Genomic DNA, 22,041 nt, shown 5'->3' with positions numbered 1-22,041 from the left:
CCCATGCGCTCTGCAGGGCCACCCGACACCCAGCACCCTCCCAGCGAGCCCCAGCCGGGCAGGATGGAACCCCAGCAGAGCCAGCCCGGCAGCACCAGCCCAGCCCAGGCGCCTGCCAGAGGAGTTCAGAGCTCAGCCTCAAGCTGTTGATACTGCTTCAGCAGAAAACAGGCTCTCAGCCTGTTCACAGCTTCAACATCTGTCCGCTAAACTCTCCCCAGACTCCAGTTTAGACTCAATATATATTAAATCCCAAAGTAGTACTCTGGATGCCTGAAATATTTATTTTGTTTCCTTTTAACTGGCAATACCAGCATCTGCAAAAAAACCCCTCTAAACACAAGACAAGAACTCCAAAGCTAACATTCCTCCTTTAAGCTTTGCAATACATACATAAAGTACAAACTTCAAAACAGCTGCAAAAATAGTGTCTTTGGAAGAAAATAGAGTTTCTACATCGGATACAAGAAAAGAGGCTTCTTCAATACAACCCAGAGCCTTTGCAACAGACACAAAATCAAATACTTTTGTTGTCAAGAGGCTTTACAATCAATGTTCCCGTGTTATCGCTTCACCTTCTAAGGCATCATGTCGGGACAGCACTGCTGGATGCGGCAGTGCTTCAGACCCCTGCCCAGCCGCGGTCACAGCTCCGTACACAAAGTCTCCCCTCCGCGAGGCAGCGGGGCCCCGGAGCCCCTCTCCATCCACCCCACCCCAGGGAGCCAGCCCCAGCCGGGCTGGCTGGGCTCACGGCTGGAAAGCAGCAGGTAGTTTCTCTACAGCAGCAACAACCCGCCTCGAGCAGGGACCTTTGTGCACTGCCAGTTTTCACTTCCATCCCCTCTTCCTGCAGCACGGCCAAGGCACCTGGAAGATCTCTGCCCACGCGTAAGGAAACCGGACAGGCAGCTCGTGTCTCTAATGCCTCCCTCGCCCTCAGTCACAGCAGCTTTCCAGAGCACGGATCTGTGGAAGCCTGCATTGTCACCTGCGCTCTCCCCATTTAGCATGGCATTCTTAAAGCTCCAGGCTTGTTTCAAGGGGTAAAGGTGTCCAGGGGAGGCACGGTCAGGGCTCCACTGCTCTCCAGCCCTCTCTGTGCTCCGAGGGAGACGAGCTGTCTTAATAACGCAGATACACAACATTTTCTGCTCCGATATATCCAAGGGCAGCCGTCCTACAGGCCCCTTCTCCCCCCTCCCCAGGGTTCAGCAATCCCGGACAGCCGCAGGGCTGAGGGGTGCTAGGAACCCCCACCTGAATCCTCCCAGCTCAACCTCACTCACAGAGCCACGGAGCACGAGTTTGCCTCTGCTCCCCGCAGCAGTGCCCGGCTGCTCTTCACCAGCAAAACAATCACACAGGAAACAAAGACAATTCAACGCAGGAAAGTGCTTTGAACAGGGGAGGCTCGGAGAAACAAGCCTCTCCAGCAGCGAGGAGTCCCGTGGCACACTGTACTTCACAGTTTCTCTCATCCTCGGAGGAAGCCTGCTGTGGTTCTCAATCCCAGGGCTGCCTCTCGGCTCTCACATCCCACCTTCAAGGCACTAGTCTCTACAGGCTGGCAGAGACACACTGAGGAGCCAGAGCTGTTGTTGCTGGCTAGCTTTCCCAAAGGCTTCACACCACCAGAGAGCTGTGGAAGACGACGCTCTCCTCCGGCTGGCCGCGCTTCCAGTGTTCGTAATTCAGTGAAGGAGACTTGGACACCTCGCTGAAGCTATCTACTGCGGCGTCCTTCCGCACCCCAAGGAACGGAGTGGGAGCTGTGGGCTGGCAGGATGTAAACGTGCCCGTGCCAGGGCTGGAAGAAGCTGGAAAGCCCCTGAAGAGGAAACCCACGTTTGGGAAGAGAGGCTTCACCAGGCTGACAGGGCAGAAGGCAGAACCGGTGGGGTTGAAGTGCACTTTGTTCTTATCTGGACAGGAAGGCTGAAAAGGCTGGTCAGGGCTGGGGGAGCTGAGGGAGAGAGACAGAGCGGACATGATGAGGAACAGACGCTCCCAAGGGCAGCGAGCCGCCGGTGCCTGCGGCTGCAGGGAAAACACCTGGAGTTGTGCACTCTTCAAAGAGCCTGACTAAAAGCTGAACTGCCTCTGTGAGCTGGACCGCTCGTCAGGCACAGAGTGGCACGAAGAGCCTGTTTTGTTTCGAAAGCACACTTATTTATAGGAGAACCACCTCTTCTCAAGAGGCTCTGCTGGCCGAGAAAAAACTACTGCCTGGGAAGGGCCAAGAATCACAAGATCCTTCCGAGCGTGCCCGAGGGTTAGCAATTCAGCTTTCAGCTCTTCTCACCAGGGCCTGAGCAGCCACGTTTTTTGTTGGGAGTTTTTCCTCGAGGCTGCTCCCTACTCTCAGAACAGGGGAGGGGTGGCAATTGCAGCAACGGAAGCCCCAGCTGCCCCCACCGCAGCATCCCCCCCGTAGGACCATCCTCACGCGAGTTCTCTTCTGCCAACAACTCCTCATACTTACGAAGCTTCTTCAAAGGCCCGGACCTTCTCACATCCCTCGGGAGGTTCCCGTTTAAACATGTAGCTGTGGTTGGGTCGAGGAGAAGAAGCAAAGGCCAGGACTGGTGAAGGGCTGCCCTCTTCTAGCAGGGAAAAGATACTTTTTGAGAAATTTTTAAAAGAATCCAACAGCACTCAACACCAGACATGCTCTTCTAGACCCTGGGGCTGCAGGCGACAATACCCCAAAGCTGTGGCATTTTAGCTGTGTAGTTCGCAGCTCACATCCTCCATCTAGCACTGGAAACCGCCCACCTGGAAGGTAATTACTGGAGCTTTAAAAGTCCACTACAGTTTAGCCAAATTGGCTGAGATCCTCTCTCCCATCTCAGCTGCAGCTTCCAAGCCAGCAGGCAGACAGGGAGGAGCCACTGCACCCAGGTTTTCATAGCAGGGGCCCCCTTTGTCTCCCCTGAGCTCCCAGCCCCTCTGCTTTCAGTGTTTACCTTTCTCCTTCGGATCCGGCTGTACCTCGTCTGCCGCAGAGGAGGGCTCTTCCGCTGCCAGCCTCACCGGGGTGCGTGGAGAAAGGCGGAGAGGCACAGAAGGGGAAGGGGAAGGAGAAAGAGAGAGGCTGCTGCAGCTCCCGCTGCTGGGCTCCAGAGTCAGGGACGTATCTCCAGAGCCTCTCTGGGCAGGCGCTGGCGCCCTGTGGCCGTCTGGGACGTCCAATATCTAGGGAGGAAGCAAAGTCTTAGAGGAGCAAGGAAGCCTTGTCACCAGTGAAGAGGTTTAACAGCAGTTGCACCTACAGACAGCAGCTACTTGGGGTGCTGGATCCGGATACAGGCAGAGCCTCCACTGCAGGGAGCGAGGCAGCCTTCTGCCACCAGAAGAGCGGCCCTTTGTATCCTGTAACGCACTTCAGTTCGTAAGCTGTCTGGGATCACTTCTCCCACATCTGCGCAGCACAAAGGAGCCTCTGGATGCCAGGCTGAGACTGTGTCTTAAAGCTGTCAATGAGGTGTCCTCTATCCTGAGATTACTACTGCCTGACCTCTTATAGGACCAGCAAGTTTTAAGGAGGGAAGCCAGTAGCCACGTGACCCAATTTAGACAGTTACATGCCTAGAACAAACTAAAACTAGACCCAAGAGACTTTCCCCATGGCCAAGAAACAGATACGGGCAGTGACTTTTGAGGAAAGGCTTTCCCAGACCACCCAGAAGATTCAGGGCAATCTTGTGACCTCCACTTACCCGCAAAAGCTCTTCATCTCCCTGCTCCTTCACAAACGCTTCCTCCAGTTCCTGGTTTAGCCCTTCCAGGCTCCTATGCAAGCAGGGGCTGAGCCTCAAAATGGGAGATGGAGAAAGGAAGCCTGAAGGAGAGTCCTGTAACGATTCAGAATCAAAGAAGTTGAGAGTTCTACCTGCACACGCTCAGCAGTTACATCCTGTTCCCACAGCTCTCCAGGGCTCAGCCAAAGCCTTCCAGGAGGCTGACGGGAGAAGACTGACAGCAGAGTCATGTAAACTCACTAACTGCAGACCAAAGCACAGGGACATGCTGAAGAGGTGCGAGAAGAGGAGAAAAAAAAATTCTCCCTTCTCAGGCATGAGAGCAGACGTCTGAGAACAGCTTGGACACCTGCCCAAAGGAGTTTGCTCTCCACCTCACTAGGACACACGGTGACAGCAGAGCAGGGGGAGACGTGAACGTACCCTGAGCGATCCAAGGACAGCATGGTCGCCCTGGAGTGGGGAGCTCTTCTCCTTTTCTTTGCCACTTCTGCCATTTAGCTTTGTTCGCTGGAGCTGTTGCTTCAGTTTGGCAATCTAGCAAACAAAGTTTCAGCTACAGAACCAGACGAGGCAACACACCTCCACCAAAAAGGATCATGCCGTGGCGCTCTCCTCCCCCTCTCTTCCAACCCACAAGGAAGTGCCAAAATAGAGACGGTTTCAATCACACAAGCAGCAGCTCCGGCCACCTCTCAAAGGATGGACCAGAAGTACTCACAAGGCCTCGTCACAAACTCCCCCGCTGCAATGTGGCCAGTGCCCTTCCCCTAGTGAATCTGGGTTATCCTCCACCTACAGAGCCTGAGGAACCGGGCCCCGCTGGAACCCGCACACGCCACGACACCGACGAGCAATGCACTGAGTTTCAGCGGAGCTACTTTACAATAGCTGCCTGCTACAGGAAGCCAACAAGATCAGTCTTTAGTTGAATCACAGAGCGTGAGGGATGAGAACAAGGGCTAAGGTCTCATCTTCAACAGTATCCTGTCCTCCCACTCCCCTCCCATGCAAGCAGGAGCCTCCTATACATGAGGAACTAACACAGATCTTGCTCAAGCATTGGGAGTGGTCTATTTTACCTCTCTGCGGTGATCTGTGCTACCCCAAGAAGCAGAACGCTTGTGAGCACTGGAGCTGGCTTTCCCCACTTCCGCGTCATGCCAGGACACCGGAGTCTGAAGTGATGAGAAACACGGCTGAGAATAATCACAACATTTACTGGTTTAGAGACTGGTGGTAGAGTCCTAAGAGTAAGCGATCAACTACTGCCCGTTCACAGTCCTGTTCCAGTCTCCCCGCATTAACACAACACTCAGTAATGTGCATTAAGAGATAGCCATCTATTTGTACTTGCCAAAACAAAGTTATTTTGGCCAGATTTGTGCCTATCAGGAAACTGGACCTCACAGACCTACATGGCAAGAGACCTGCCCAGAAGTCAGTGGCTTAATCACCACAAGTACCTGGCGAGATAAAGGGCACTAAACCATTACTCCGGAGAAACAACCACAACTGCCCCTCGCGCTGCTTGCACAGGCTCCCGTCCGATGAACGGTGACGTAGGGTTTCAGGCACTCGTTGTACGAAGCAGCATTACCGAGAGGAAAAGCCTCACCCAACTGTGAGAACACACAACTTGCTTCTGAGACCTCAGGCTCCCGTATCAGAGTTCAAAGGCGTAACCAAAACCAGAGTTTGGCCTGCAGACTGACTGCTGCTGCTGCTGCCGGAGCGCTGGAAGAACCCAGCTGCCTCTCCAGCTCACGTCCCTCCGTCTGCGGGGCTGGCAGTTCTGAGCTGACTCTCTTCATGCAGAAAAACAGCTTCAGCACCACGTTACACAGCTGTTTTCCAAGCAACAGCTACGTTTTGAATATCAATGGAAATCAGAAAGGGCTGTTAATCTGATCACCAAAGGGTGTGAACTTCCTTCCACTGAACTCAGCCCTCTCGGCAGAGACTCCAGGATCGGAACAGTCCCAAGGCACATCATTTTCAAGACCAGCCATCATTTTTTCCCCAACATCACATTTCAGTGCCTCTCAAAACATTCACCCTGTGTCGCTGCTGCCTGCCATTTCTGTGGGAGGCTTTGGATGATACTTCCCTCCTCCATCCTCAGCGACAGGCTGCCAGAAGGTGCAAGGGCCTGAGAACAGTTCCTCTCCAGGCAGCTTAACTGATCTCCCCAGAGGCTACTGCAAGAACAGCAGCTGTTTCAAACAACCCTGTTGAGTCACAGGGATGACAGAAGCCTCTTCTCTCAAAACAGGTTTTAAAATCTATTTAAACCAAAGGAACAAGGCAAGTTACCTAGAGAGGCAGCAGGTTTCCCTTCTGTAAAGGGATACAGGTGACTTCTAGGCAGAAATCCAACCCTCTCCTGACTTAACAGGCTCTGAATGAAACCCTCCTTACACACACCACTACGCAGAGCACACTGCGTTCCCTACAGCCAAAACCATTTGTTGTCTAGGTCTCCATTTTGCAATGCCCGTAAGCAGCAGCCATCGTGGCACAGAAGCGGTTCTATTCGATTTACAGTGTTCAGTTTGCTTTGAGAGAAGAAATCCGTTCAGCCCGACCCACTGCTCTGAGGTCCTGCTAAGCTCAGAGCAGTTGGTCGCAGCCATCCCCGTGCTACCCCTGAAGCGTGCCAGACAGAGCTGAGGAACAGACCAACGCGATAGGAAATCCTACGGCAAAGACCAACCTTGCAGCTTCAGCACATGGCACGTCTGACCTCATTTCCTACCTCAAATATTCTCCCCTGAACAACTCAAACATCATTATTTGGCCGTTATCCCAAAACACTGTGTCATTTTACATCCCAGTAGATCGCGCACGTAAGAAAGTTAAGGAGAAGAGGCAAAGGTCTAAGAGACAAGACCGCAGCCCTGTCCCACGTTACTGCAAGAAGCAAGTCTGTGGGAAGCTGAACTCCAGCTGCTAAGAACAGCCCTGCTTTGCAGGACGTGACAGAAACTCTCCTCGAGTCACTGGAAGCCTCCTGAGCCCTGTTAGAGAAGTCACTTATTGCAGCCTATTGCCGCGAGCCCCAGAGCACCGAGCACTGCACCAGCGCTCACAAAAAACTAGGGCCTAAAAAGGAAGAAAAGACACTGTTTGCAATAGGAAGGCCTGAAAATGAAAAGCGCATACGCGTCCCACCTCTCGCAGGCAGACTGTCAAGGCAGAAGGAAATTACAGAACCTTTTGTACTAACTGTGGCAAAACCGCTTCCTCAGAAAAAGGAGAGAAAAAAAATGCTTTGCACAGCAAGATAAAGCCACAAGCTCCAATCATACATAGTGCTGCCATCCTCACCCCCACACTGAGCACCTGCAGTTGTATCTCTCACTTAACCACCTTATGATAGCAAATCTACAGAGCTCTGCAAAACAGCTGATCAGTAGCTGAATAAGGAGGGAAGTAAACATGTACCGGCTAGCAAAGAAAGTCCCAAGTTTGATAACTATTAAGCCTGAAAACGTGGAAGGAGTGGCAAAGTCCTGGAGGTCACGATGAGGAACGTTTTGTGAATACACGGGGCAGCCCAGCACCGAGGACTTTATTCCCAGCTCTCAACAGCCGACTCATTTGACACACGGAGGTTCGTGTGTGAAACGGCAGAGATCACCGCTCATTTCACAGGCATGTTGCAAGGTAAAATTAGCATTTGCAAGACACTTGCAGATAACTGATGAAAGACTGCGGCACACCTGGCCTATTCACTGCAGAGAGGAGCGATCAGCTCCACGCTCAGATCAGCTCCACGCTCAGCGGAGTCTGAATTACCACAGTGGTATCTTCCGTTCCGGGAAGGAGGTGCCCCTCTTCTCCAACCCCTTTCCCCAAAGGGGCCACATGCAAGAAAAACTAATTAGCCCCAAAACACTGGGGTTAAGTGTTCCCACCATTGCTGATGAAGACAGAAAGGAAGAGTGTGCTTCCCTGACTCAAATAAAGTTAGACAAATTCTTTCCCTTCCTTTCCAGCATGCCCTCTGCCCTCAGCAGCGCTCTTGGGCACTGGAACTGAAACAAAAGCAGGCAAGAATACTTTGGAAAAGGACAATGGAAGTTGGAATCCAATTCAGAATTTCCTGCAAACAGCCCAGTAATGAATTGTTGAATAGCAAACATCAAACAGCAAGTTAACAGAGATTGAATGTGCTAAATAAATGACTTGTTAAGCAAACGGATGCCCTTATCCTTCTAAATTCTTTCACCTCTGCAGATAGGCAAGCACTGTTTGCTGCCATGCAGTAATATTTACAGGTTGCTAAGAGTTCCTCGAGGTCTGGAGCTTTTCCATTCTACAGTAGAGAGCTGTGCCGTTCGTGCTCGTGAGCCCTTCTGCGGGAGCACCCCTGACTTCTCGCAGCGTGTGGCACACAGCCCGCGAGTGTTATATAAGGACTTGGCCCAGAACTGCAAGCCAGGAAAAAAAAAAAAGTAGCATTGAGCCAGTACTGGAGAAGAAAGCCAGAGGCCATCTGCCTCCAAACAAGGCCAAGGAAATTCTAACTCTGCACCAAAGTGAAATCAACTGAAGCTGAGAAGCAAAAGGGGAAAAAAAGCCTTCCTAGAAAGTTGCAGCTGGACGGATGGAAATTTAACACCTTCCCCATTCACCCCCCGTTTACACAGCTTGTTTCAGTTCTGCAACCCTCTCCTGGCCCAGAGACTTCAGGGGCAGTCTGCAGGCGTGTATACCTGGGTAGCTTTGTCATTCATGCACGAAGTGGAAGCTCCTTCAGCATCCCTTGGCCACTGGCCCAACAGGTACGAGCCCACGATGGTGTCTAGCGAAGAGGTGCGCCGTACACGGGGCTGCCGGGGACGGCAGGTCTTCTCAACAGCAGCAGCACAGGGAACGCTAGCTAGACGAGGGGGAAAAGAAAAGAAAATTAGACTTCCAAAGCCAAGATTCAGCAAGAGCTACCACAATTAACAAGCCCACGTCCATTGCAAAGACCACAAGAAGGGAACTAGCCCATACAGCCTGGAGAAGTCCATTTACTTTTCAGAAACCAGAGTCCTATTGCTTCTAACGTGCCCGGTGAGTTCCCAGTGAGTTCTCCCACAAAAGCAGCAGCTCTTCCCTGCCAAGGCCGGGCGGCTGCCCAGCCTCAGCGCGGGCAGGTTTCCTGCTCCAAGTCAGCTATCGAAAACAAGCAGCAACAGAAACACCGCTTCAGTGGAGTGGGCCAGCAAGGGCTGGCGGATTGACTGCCCAATCTGCCCTCCTACTCACTCCTCTGCTCCGCTGCAGAGCGCCATATTAACGCTTATCACCAAGAGATTGCTCCTCTAGAAGCAGAGATTTTATTGCAGTCCTGAAGTGCCTGCTTGAAGCCATTGATTAGACATTCCAGTCGAAGCTGAGGGAGCTGCTACACAACCCAGTCAAATACTCGGCATGTCCACATTGCTTTTGCATGAGCACAGTAGAAAAAACTCCAAGACTACGCCGTCTATAAGGCCGTATTCCTTACTAGCTGGAGCACAATGCTCAGTCAGAGAATCCAGGCTCTTACCCATGGCAAGACTCAACAGCAAAAGGGAGCCTGTGTGCCTCAGTTTCCCCCAAGGAAGCATGCTGTTGCTCGCTTCCAGTTTCAAGGAGGCCAAGAGAACGTCTGCAAAGTTTTGGATCCTCCAGCGGGACTACGTGAGCACTTGGTGCATTAGTAGGGGCGTGCATTCATTCAGCAAAGACCAGAAAGTAAGATGCGCAACCTGTTCACTGTCATAACCCATCGCTGGCAGGGCCCAAGCTCAAATCCGGGAGCTCTGGGTCTGCCCAGCTCCCATGAGACGGCCACATTGCCTGTTCAGACATCACTTTCATAACAGTAGCTAGAAACAGGATTAGCAGAAGAGCTTTGTTAAATAACACTAGTTTAAGTTTGTGTGTCAACAATGATGCGCACCAGCGCAATCCCATCGCAAGGATGGAGAGCCAAGTGTCTCTCTTGGCAGGCTACAGCACGGGGAGACACACAGCGCGCGCTTTGCTGTGCCCTCCCCGTCTCCTCCATCGCATCCTGGCCAGCTCCAAACCAGATGTGATCAATGCATGGCCCATGGGCAGACACCACAGCTGCCCTCTTCTGCAGCCCGGTCGTCACCCTTGCAGCTGAAAAAAAGGTGTCATCGCCAAAACCAAAAAGGTAGCAAGAAAGAGGCAAGTTCAAGCCAGCAGGAAAGTTTGTTTGCATTTCGTTTTGATTAGACATGCAAATTACCACACACATTAGAACCAGCCCTGTGGCCTCCTGGCAAGATATTAAGGCCACGCACAGCTCTCTGCTCCAGGTGCTCTGTGTACAGACAGTCTCTCCCTCCTTCCCGAAATGAGGGCACAGCAGGCAGGTAGCAAGTTAACCACACTAAAACCAGCGTTAAAACTGTTAAGCGCTGTGTTGTGTTTGCCAAATACCACTGCATACAAAGGTGCTGCAGCAGCCACTGCAGGCTCAGGGCTGAGACCGCTCCAGGGACGTGACCTGCTAAATACATCCTTTTATCAGCTAAAATACCATTTGAGCAGCGGAATTCGAGTTCTAGGTGAGAAAAGGGTAGGAACAAAAAGCGACATGGGAGGGCGAGAGAAGCATTAGTCCTTGCATGACAGCCACACCTCGTAAGGTCCACAATGGATTAAAGGCTTATTGTGTTGGGTCCAGCTGGCATTTCAAGGCACACTCCCTGCTCCCAACAGTTAACAGTAAGACAGCTACCACTAACTAATTTAGAAACTCGTTAGTATTTGCAGCTTCCTCTTCAGTGCCTCATTGCCCCCACAGGCTATGTTACTTGCATCTCTCCATTACGTATGACTTCAGCTGTCTCTTCCTCTCACGCTGCTCTCTCCAACCAGGCTGCTGGCAGAAGAACTGAACGCTACTGCAAGAGGGCAGCCCCCTCTCCCACACTGCCTCGACAGCACACGTCCCCCACAAAGCTCTCCAAGAGGCCCCCTTCGATGGAACCATCGCACCCGGAGTCACCGGGGTCACACCTTCGTACTCCAAACCTTCAACAGGGCAACACAGGCAAAACCAGCCTGAAAGGACCTCGAGAACAGACATGACCGAGAGCAGAGGAGACGCGGCCTCCTACGGTGACCGCCGCATCGATTGCGTACGATGGCTGACAAACATCTAAAGCTATTCATCTACGAACAGCGAGAACTGTCGTTCCTTTCCGTGAAGTACAACTCCGCTACCGAACAATTCAGTTTGTTTTTAAGGAGCACCGGGAAGCCCGAAGGGCAAGGGGCAGCTGGGAGAGGGAGGGCAGGGTGCTGCTGGAAGCAGGTTGCCTCTCCTTACGGTGCAAAGGCTGCGTGCACGGCGCAGGGTTTCGGGCACAAGGAGGGCGGCGCGTGAGAGGCACCGAGGCAGGGTGGAGCGTCCTGTTTACAGCTCCGTGCTATTATCACCCCTCCGCACCGAGCCTGCACAGCTGCCACCTGGCCACCAGCTCTGGAGCGGGTCCAAGCCAGCTCCACAGCTGAGAAGTGTCAGGTTGTGGCGCTTTTACTTTTCATGTGACAGTAAAGCTGCTGCAGATAACAGAACCGTCGCCGTATCTCCAGGAGCCATTTGGCCGCCTCCAATTGCCGCGTGAGGCTTTCATGCGGCCACAAGTTAGAGACTGGCGCGATGCATGCGTTTAAAAGTAGAAAGTTTTCAGTGCTGGAATTCTAGATTTGCAGTGTTCCTGGTCTTTCCCAACCACATCAACATCAGTGAGCTCAGAGCTTCCTAAACAGTCTCTCTAGGCCAGCCAATCTCTGCATCTAAAAAGAGAAAATAAAAGTCTTCAGTAAACTTTTAAAAATTTCTGGGGTCACTTTTCAATACAGAATACTTACAGCTGAATCAAAAAACGATGGCAAGCAAAAATAAAGTTCCCATTGCTACTTTCTTTAGAGTTGTAAAATTTTCTTCCTTCCCTCTCCAGATCTCATCCTGGGGAAACTGACCCTTTCCTATCAGAAGAATGTTTAGGAATTTAGGGACATGCTGTTCAGACCCTGACATTTTTGGAATATGCCCCTGTAAAGGTCTCTCTTAAAGTGATGAAGCATAAAATAACAGTCCGTGTTTAAATATAATCAGCTTTCAAGTTAACCATGGAACGACGGGGCTGTCTGAGGCTTCGCCACACTGAGCAGCTTTCCCTGCATTCTGTACTATCAAGGCATACGTAATGGTTTCGGATGCAGCTTTCAGTTTATTGGCTCAAGCAAGAGTTGTAAGCTTTGAAGAGAGACTTTGTCAGGGAAGAGTTTAGCTGAGATGGAACCTAAGCAACTCTGTCATTAACTTATGCAAGTATCTTCCACCCCAGTGTAACAGAAATTACTGCTAATTATTTAAGTTCTGTATCAGCTTCCCCCCGTCTACACCTTTTAGTGCTCTTTACAACACATCAGCTTATTCAGATGATACTCCTGATTCGGGGGATGGCAGCAGTAAGATAACATAAATGCCGAAGTTGAATTTCTCATGGGCCTGTCAAACCACAGCAGGACCCTGTGACACAGAAAGATCTTTTAGACAAAACATTCACCCCAAACCAGGCTGCTGGATGTGTATCAGTGTCCCCTACTGCACCCCAGCACCGCTTCCTTGATCTTTAACATCTTCCTAGACAATCTAGCTGGGAGATCTCTACACAAAACATTTTTTTTTTTGCACAACAGCTACTTGGACAGAGCTCAGGTGGCACACGCAGAAGGGACACAACGCTGGCATTGCTGTGGTGGTTACCAGGGCAGGAGCTCCTACAGCAGAAAGGAAATAAGCTATCCTACCATGCCAGAGCACCAAAAGAGCACCTTATGTTCATCTTAAGGACTGTACTGCTTAACGAGTTACAGCTCTAACCAACAGTTTTGGTGTAGAGCAGGTCTTGGCCATAGCATCACCCCGAGCTCGCTGGCTCCGATCCGACAGAGCGGGAGGTGAGGCTGGTACACAGCAAGAAATCCAGTGTCCTCCCTTCTCCTCTTCTTGTTTTAAAATGTAACTGGACAAGAGACACGCGCAGGACTTCCAGAGGGTGTTAAGCACAGTGATCCACAAACCACGTCAGGGAATCACGCTTCGTCTAATCTCACTCTGCAAGATGGTACTTGATCAGAAAACATCTCTCCTCTGAGGACCAAAACCACTTTAACCGGGTATTTCCAGTGCAGTGACAAGCAGCAGAAGCGTTAGTGAAATAAAGATCAAAACTGAAGCGTCAATATGATAACCCCTTTCAGTCTCCTTTCAATTTCTCTGCAGTTTCGTCATAGTGAATCAAGTTACCTGACAGGTTGTTGCCAAATAGGACAAAAAATTCTCAGCAGCAAGCAAGCTTCAGAAATATATCCTCAGTTTTTATTTATTTTTTTTTCCAGCTGGAGCAGGTAAAGGAAAGTGTGTGTCCTGACTGCTGCACTGAGGAAATGCAACAGAATCAGTTATTTTTGAACAGTCCCAATCTCTAACGTAGCAAAGACTAAAAATCTTTACAGGGAAAGAATTGCCTTTTCCCAGCATTGTGCCTTTGCTGCTCTCTCTCCGCATTCAGAAGAAACGCGGAGATTTCAGAAACCATGCTTGCAACCATCGCAGTCAGCCCAGGCTCTTCCTCGTGGCACACCAAAGCGCTGCTACTGCGTGCTGTTTCTGCAAAAGCGCTCCCGGAGAGGACCGTAATCTATCACACAATCTGAAAGCAATGCAGGATTACGCAAGGAATAAATGCTTTTGCTCTGGGAATCCCAGAAAGCCTAAAAGGAGATGAACGGGCAGTTTTACTTGTTGTTAATGAAATTTAAAATCCTGTGCTTAGTACACTACAGAAATCCGCAAACGTCCTAGAAAAGAGAAGCATTTCACAGGAATTCACGGCATGGTCAGAGCTAGCTACCAAGACAGGAACGAAGGCAAGATCAAGAGCTGGAGAGGTGCTGGGATGAAAGTTCACAGAAACTGGAGAGAAAAAGAATATCCTTTCCACAAAGACAGCTACAGACAGGTCTTTTTAAGTGGAGGAGACAAGGGGAAGATCTCAAGCTTTAACCAGAAATGGAGTAGGAGATCCAGAGAAGCCTGCCAGAACACGCTTACTCAAGGTACCAAAAGACAAGCGAGGCTATAAATCCACACCATCCGAGGGGTCTCCGCAAAAACCCCACCAGAAAACAAAGCCAAGTAGGGACGCAGAGAAGATCTCCGGTACAAGACAGGCAGCAGGATGATTACAAGCAACCTCTGAAGGCCGGACAGTGTCTGCGTTTTCTAGGAAAAGAAAAATCTCACTTTATCGCAAAAGCAAGACAGTTAACGTTCAGTAGTAATGCAATGCAACAGGGAAGAAGAATGCAGTAAGACAACCAGTTGCAATTGATATGTATGGGTAGAGAAAAACAACAATTTGAATGTTAAGGGGCTTCAAAGAGGAGAATGAACCTGGAATTTATAGGCAGATTAAAAGGTAATGATACACACAACCCTCAGCCGCTCCTGCAAAAAGAGTTAACACGTCCACAGCAGCGACTTCTGGCACCAAGTCTTTTCACCTCAAGTCTCTGCAAAGGAAGTATTCTACATCTCTCTCTCTCAATATTTTAAAACTATAATCCCTTGCCTTTAAAGAAGATTTACAACTGAAGGGAAATTCACACCCATGCCAGGATGGGATTTCATAGCTCTTTGCTCATTTCAGTAAACATTAATACAGAAACGCAAAACCCTCAGAGCACTGAAATCCATTGCACCTTCCGGTGAAGAGGCAGAAGCTGTGGTTAAACCACACTGCCCCTCATGACTCTTGCTCAAACTGCATGCACACAGCCCAAGACACCCAAAAAAGCACCTGCCGTTCCCAAAACACAGCCCTCTCCGAAACCCCACAAGAACCTTTCTCTGCTTCAGCGCTTGACGGACACAGAAAGGAGCAACCCACCAAGGGGGGGCATCGGGAAAGCAAAAAAAAAAACCAAAAAACCCAAGGGCAAAGAGGATCCTACACCAGGTCAGGGAGCTGGCTTCCCATCTGATACAACCCAGCAATGACTTGCCCCGCAGGCTTTGCTGAACCGGCCCGGGAGCACAGGGAAAGAAATTCCAGGCTTTGTAATCCCTCCCCTGGTTACAAGCTGCGTTAAGAGTACAGCTGGAGCGAGCTGCCCAAAGGACACAGCATCTGCAGATATCATTGAAGGAAATTAATAGGGGACACTAGCAGTCCAAGCTGTCTCTTTTTTTTTTTTTTTTTGGATGCAGACGTTGTTAAACAGCAATTCCCTCCAACGCGGCTCAAGGCCTGAAGCCCAACACCCAACTGATGGAGGAAAAGAGCTGAACTCTTCACCTTTAACTTAATTCTTTCAAAGTTTGTTTTTCAAATGATAAAACAATCTGAAGAATTTCAACATCCTCAAAGTCTTTGGTTGAAGTGCACATTTCCTAAATCTAGCCTGATGCAAAGCACCACTTTGGTGGGATCTTCAAGCAAGCCCATCTCTTACCCGCTGATACAGGCTGGGAGTGCTTCTGGACCGGCTGTACACTCTGAAAATTAAGTAAGAACTAGGAAAAAAAAACGGATAGGCAGGCAGCCTCTCATGAACAGTAAGAGCGGTTTAGAAACAAGCAAAAACTTGTTCAAACGTCAGATCTTTAGGACTTGTTCACTCTGATCCTGGAGAATACAGATGACTAAGAAGCTACCAGGATCATCCATGTCACCCGTATCAGAAGAGTGAAACCCAAGCAACGAAGACAGAGCTGTGGGTTTGGGTTTTTTCCCTTTTTTGTTAACCCTACTTAAATAATTTCCTGATAAGCATCTAGAAATCAAGATCACTGCAAAAGGCAGGGCTCTCACTCTGAAGATGAGAAACCTTTGATTCTCAAGCCCTTGGAAATGCTCCAGTACAGATAAAACAAAGTAAAACGAAAACAGAGTAAGACATCCTTGATATTTCTACAGTTACAGACAAGGTGGAAAACAAGGAAAAAAAGGTTTCCTGTCCTTTATATACATATAACTGCCTAAATCACATCAACACTCTATGACAAGCCCTCCTCCCATACTCACAGTCATCTTCATGGCTAGTTGCAGTTAAGCCATCTGCCTGGAAGGCCCAACATGAAGCTACTGAAACAACTTTTCAGCAAAGGAAAAAAAAAAAGAAATCACACCACCTGATACACCTTCTGATTACCTTCCTAGTGCCTTTTCTAACTGGGAAGCAGGACACCAAAGCTAGTATTAGCTCAGTGTTACAGCTAGCCTAAACAGTGTAAGCACACCAGCATTATGCATACAACAGTTGCACACAGCAGCCTCAGGCTCCAGCATGCCAGGAACCGTACAAACTCTGTAATTCCTGTTCCTGAATGCTTCCAGCCTGAAAGGGTGGCACACAAACTATGAGAAACTGAGGCACGGGGAGGAGAAGCAGCTTGCCCAGAGTCATGCAGCAGGTTCCAGGCAAGCATGGAAACAATTATCTCCCGTTATTTTCAAAGAATGGGCTAACCACACAACCTTCTTTGATATTTTCCTCATTTCCTGTACAGTCAACCCTGCATTATCAGGTGGTTTGAATGGCAGCACCACAAGCTTAATTTTTAATGCAAAAAGGCCTGTTTAATATAAATTCCAAGAGGGATTGTTTTTACAGGCTCAACACTATTGGTCTTTCTTGGAGATCTTTCTTGTACAACTGTGAATCCCACTCAATCAGTATTGTCATCTTAAACTGCAGGAGCCACGAGGGAAGTGCCAAGATCAGCTCGGTGTAGTCAACGCTGCCATTTACGCAGTATTTCAACATCCAAGCTTTGCATAAAGAGAACTCACTGCACTTTGGTGCTCGCCATTATTTCTCTCACAGGGTTAGGCCAAGTACTTGTTTTTCCTTTTGCACCGCGCAGTCAGACCGTAAAAGGTTTACCACACCTGGAACAGAACTGCTTCTTCTCTGCACAAATAGGTGCCCAGGTTTCTTCAGTTCTGTACTCACCCAACAAATGTTGAAAACTTTGCTATGGTCCATGCAATTGTATTAGATAAGCCCCAGCTGAAAGAATGATTCACAAATAAAAATCCACCCAGGGTAAATGACCTGAGAGCTTCCTAGTTCCTCTGCAGCATTCTGCTACAGGAGGGACAGATCAAACTGACTGCACAGTCCCATCCCTTCCTCCCACAAATTTATTTTTAAATGTCATCTCCAGCATTTTAAAGCAGGGAAAAACTTGTTTCACTCACAGAATGTCAACACAAGTCAAGATTAGTTATAGAGGTGTCCTTTGTTTCCCCTTTCCCACACCCGTATCCAGAGGCTAACAAACTGGGAGCAGCAAGTTTAGATTGAAGGTATGATCTGTATCAGCCGAGGACTGCAACACCATGAATGGGCTCCAATTACCGTGTGAGAAACTCGTTCGACATTAAACAAAGCCACCTGCAATGCTTTGCCTCCAAACCCCAGCCACATATTGTACTCAGCCCTGTTCTGCACAAAGACTGATTTGAGTCCATAGGACAGAGGCAGGATTCTTCCTGGCCAGTGCAACAGCAGGCCAGCTTCAAGATTTTCCCATCCCTCAACCAGTCCCTACATGACTATTTTTCCCCATTACAGCTCCCTACCTGTGCTTAACCCTTTAATTCTATCAGCCTGCTTACCCACAGCAAAACCCTAAAGGCAAAGGCAGAATTACTTAATAGCGACGAATCCCAAAATTTGGAAATGCAAAGCTTGTCGAAGCAGCTGTTTGCACAGTGCAGCAGCACAATTTTCCCATGACAGTACTCTGCATCCCTGCTTGAGGGTTTTCGTTTCTCTTTTGGAGAGTTAATATCAACCAAGCTGCTACTTCTACTGAGATAGCCCTTCTCTAAGATGGACTTTTGCACTTTCAAGTTGGGTTGATATAAACCCATGATATTAAAAAAAAAAAGGATATAAACATTATGAACCCATGTGTCCCTTGTTCATTTGCTTAAGCACCCCCTGAAAAACTACAGGTGTTAAACAGCATAAGAGAAAACTCAGGAGCAGACACCACAAACATCTGGACCACTATTTCAGTAACGAAAGCCTTTATACCCATCCCTCAGGACGCAAAACCCCATCAGATACCAACTGCTAAAGCAAGCACAGTAAGGCCTGAAGCACTGAAGATATTCAGCTACTAAGATGGAGGCAGGGAGGAGACCACCACACATTACGTGATGCCTGCAGCAAAGGAAAGCAGCAGAGAAGGATATTCTTAACAGCTCTGCTGTATCACTACTATGTAGGCAGCAATCCCATAGCACTTTCAAGTGGCAAACAGACATTTTTATTCCTAACATTCTCCTTTTGCTAAACATACATGCAGACAGTATTGCCTATGAATAGTGTCCCACTCGTCTGCCTCTATAATATACACCAGGCACGGGTTTAATTCAGATACCAAATAAAGATATTTGGCAGTCTGCTCACTTCGTCTCTCTAGCAGGATCTACACAGCAAAAACAACTGGACATCTCAAAAACAGGCAAGTTCAGCAGGCAAGCAACAAAATCCCATCTAGATGAGTCAGCTCAGCCAACAGTAACTTCCCGAAAAGCTAAAAGGCACCACATAATTCTGGGGTTGTTGGGGTGGCGGTGGGAAAACTGGTGAATTTATCCGAATTCTGGTGAAGAGAGACTATCAATAAAGCTTTGGTTTCACGGAGGGTTGCTGTGAAATACATGAAGTGCAAGACACAGGTCTCGTCAAAGCCATTCATGAAACCCCCAAATCCACCATACAGGTTTGCAGGCGAAGACTTGCAGCTCTGCACCTCGCTGTTGTTCCTCTCCTGTGCCACACTGTCACCGATAAGCGGGTAGCGTTTGGCAGGCAGGCAGGCAGTTACCCTTTCTCCTCCCAAGAAATCTACTCCAACGCTATTCAGAAAAGCAGTTGGTAGGCAACTCCCGGTGCAGCTATTCATCCCATCTTACCCCCTACACATTTAATGAGGAGTGCACTGAAGGAGTCTGCTCAACTAGTAACATACGACACAGCTTTGCTTTTCCACCGTATTCCATCTTCTCCCTGCCTGTGCACGAACCAATTTAGATGACTAAGACTACTTACCCGCTCATGTTCACAACATGCTATGTTCACCAATGGGTCTGCAAATTTGAGCTGCAATTTAAATAATCCTATTCTTTCTAGTGTCATACTGAAAAAAAAAAAATAAGAGGCATAAAGACTTCTCAGTGTCTTGCTTGAGAAAATCAGGTTTCAGACCTGCAAGGCTCGATGAGCACTGGGGTAACACCCAGGCAGTGGATTCACAAGTGCGAAGGCACAGGTCTCAGGGAGGCTGAAGTCTGGATGCAAGCATGGAAACTCTCCAACCAGCACATGCTTCCGTGTGGGCTTTGGAGGAAACAACCGAGGCCACAAACAGCACGAGCATTGCCGTTAACCGATATAAACTTCAAAGTCTCCACAAAGCTCATCCCACCCCAGAGAACATGTAACCTCGCCAGCGTTACAGCACCTGCAGAGCTCTGACAGCCGCAGCAGCCGCCTCCGAGCCACCTAACCTGGCATAAATGGAGGCAACAGGGACAGGTCTGGCCTGCACCTGAAGAGGATCAAACACTAACACATTGCCTGCTTCACCACCAAAAGTCACATCACTGAAGAGAGAAGGATTTAAAAAAAAAACCCAACAAAAAAACAACAAACATTGACCCCAATGACACACATCAGATTCATCACTGGAAGTCCTGACATCCTGGACTTCTAAACAGCAAGTCAAGTCCTTTTAAAATATTCTTCGACCTCCTTCCTGGCAGCCCCCAGCTCTAGCTCTTCCTTTTAACAGAAGCCCTTTGAAAGGCTCAGCAGCTGCTCCTCATCTCAATGGGATCCTCTATTATCAGAGCAGCTGCAGGATCAGACCCCGCATCACCCCACACCTCTTCTTCTAAAACCCCAAGCCAGAACCACAGAGATCCCCAGCAGCCAGCCGCCACGCAGCCCGAGAGCAATTCAGAAAGTCAGCAGAGTCAAATGAGGAAAGATGTGACAAAGCAACAGATTTCCACGCTGAGCTCCCAAAAGGTAGGAGCAAAAGCGTGAGATTAGGAATCACCAGGATACCAGTTTTCGGTTAAACCCTGCCAGTTTACTGCTACAGCTCCCACACATGCAGGGAGCAAATTGAAGCTTACGAAGAGCGATGAGGCAGAGAGCAATGGAAATTTCAACACTTCCAAACTGTAGATGAAATGACTATGATCAAGAGGAAAAATTCAAGCTCCTAGAGCCTGAACAGTGAGGCACAGAGCCAGGAAGAAACGAAGACCAGCAATTCTGGTTCACCTCAGTGGCGCTCCAGCCGTTTTGCCCTCAGAAAGCTGCATGGTATTCACCACGCTCCGGAGTAGGTACAGCACAGAGCTCTAACACAACCAAGAGATCACAGGCAGCCCGGCTCTCCTTTCTTTGAGATTTGCTTTATTTTCTTCGGAACATCTGAAGCTACTGAGTAATTGCCCTATTAACGGCAACTTCACCTCCATTTCAGCATACTGCTGAGAGGGAAGGAGAGACTAGCACTCAAAAGAATTTATTTCATTAACTTGTTTCAAGTGTAAATTGAGCAAAAAGCTTTTTAATAGCTTCTCTGATCAATACCAACCCTGCCAGCGGCAGGAATGGCTGGAAGTCTCAAGCAGTGAAATGCAGGACGCTTCAGGAAGGGCCATTAATTCTCACTGTAGGATGGGCTGCAGCACTGTCCCCTGCAAAGCAGATTAAGTAGCCGCTACATTAAACAAGAGACCAGCACTCTCGACAGATACCACCGAGATCAGCTGGCCCAAAGCTTGACAAATATTTCTCTCTGTTCCACAAGTCTTGTTTAATCTTACATTTAACCCAAAAAGTGTTTCACTGCTATTTTAATACTCCTTGAGGTAATGAACAGCCAAGCAAGAACCCAACATCCAAACCCAGTGCCACGAACAGCCGAAAGCAATACGTACATAAAGGAAAGCCAAAGACTACTGTTAGGTCACCAGAAAGTTATATTTAAATAAGTATTCCTGAAGCAGTCAGAGAAGTCTCAGTAATGCAATTAGGGACAAATTGCCATCAGCGCAAATCAAATTATTGCTTGCTTTATCAAGCCAGATCAGCTGCATAAAACACAGGGCTCAGTTTTTTTGTGAAACCACCTCCAAATAGGCAACTCATTGTCACGGGAGACGGCAAGCAGCGACACGTCCTGCCTGCGAGGTGGCCAGCACACCAGGGAGATCCGTTGACCCCCACGGGGCTGGAGATCAAAGCTCACCCCTCGCGTGTGTGATCGCAGCCCACGGGCAGCGTTTTACGCGGCTCGGCTGTGTCGGGGCCGCGTCCCGCGGGGTGAAGTTTTCCTTCGCTCACTGTCCTTGGCGCCGTGTGCCCGGCCCCGGCCCCCCCCTCCCCGTTCTGTGTTCCCCTCTCCCCTGCCCTCGGTTCTCTCATTTCTCTTTCACTTCCACCCACGCAGCACCAATTAGGAGAAGCCGCCCGAGCACACGGTAGTTTGCGCTAATCCCGGCATTGCCTCCGCGGCCCCGGGTGGGACGGGAGGTGTCGGCGCCCACAGCACCGGGACACCCCCCCCCCCCGCCGCAGGGGCCGAGCACGGCTCCGCCTCGGCCCTATCTCAGTTGCCGGGGCCCGGGGCGAAGAGGGCGCTCCCCCGCGGGGGCACGTTGCGGGGCGGTTCGCACCAGGACCGGCCGCTCCGCGCCCAACGGGAACCGGCGGAGCGGCTCTTGGTGCCGGTTCGGAACCCCACCCCGGGTGCAGGGCACACGCGGGCTTCCCCCGCCGCAGCCCCGGCTGCGCCCCGGGGGTGCCCGCCGCCTCCCACCATTACCTGCCCGGCCCCCGTCTCCGCGGCGCTGGTGGAGCTGGAAGGGGACGGTGGCGCGGAGCGGCTGGAGCCCCCCGCCCCGCCGCGGCAGCAGCAGGAGCCGCCGCCCGCCCCCGCCATGCCCGGCCCGGCCGCGCCAGCCGCCGCACTGACCCCGCGGCGCCGCCAACGCCGCTTATCAGCGCTCCGGGGGCGGTGCCGGCGGGAGCAGCCCCGCCATCATTGGGCGTCCGCAGCCAACCGATCCGCCCTCGTTAACGGAAGCCAATGAGAGCTCTCTGCAAGCTCCTCCCCCGCACGCGCTGTAACGGCAGCCAATCAGAA

At 50.0% G+C, this 22,041-nt stretch overlaps 1 protein-coding gene across 1 annotated transcript; it reads right to left on the bottom strand.

Annotated features, from left to right (window-relative positions):
- Positions 1–264: 264 nt before the first annotated feature.
- On the bottom strand, positions 265–21,793 carry FAM117A (family with sequence similarity 117 member A; the record flags this gene model as incomplete). Its single annotated transcript, XM_050912065.1, has 8 exons — positions 265–1,966; positions 2,486–2,606; positions 2,970–3,198; positions 3,723–3,857; positions 4,188–4,301; positions 4,847–4,942; positions 8,486–8,652; positions 21,721–21,793. Coding segments are annotated over 8 exons (1,275 nt in total), but the record flags the coding sequence as incomplete, so codon positions are not given.
- Between the last annotated feature and the right edge of the window lie 248 nt (positions 21,794–22,041).

This window comes from Gymnogyps californianus, chromosome 28 (genome assembly GCF_018139145.2).
Source record: "Gymnogyps californianus isolate 813 chromosome 28, ASM1813914v2, whole genome shotgun sequence".
Taxonomy (NCBI): domain Eukaryota; kingdom Metazoa; phylum Chordata; class Aves; order Accipitriformes; family Cathartidae; genus Gymnogyps; species Gymnogyps californianus.
Note: the sequence above shows the minus strand (reverse complement) of the source record. Positions and strands in the feature narration are given on the sequence as shown.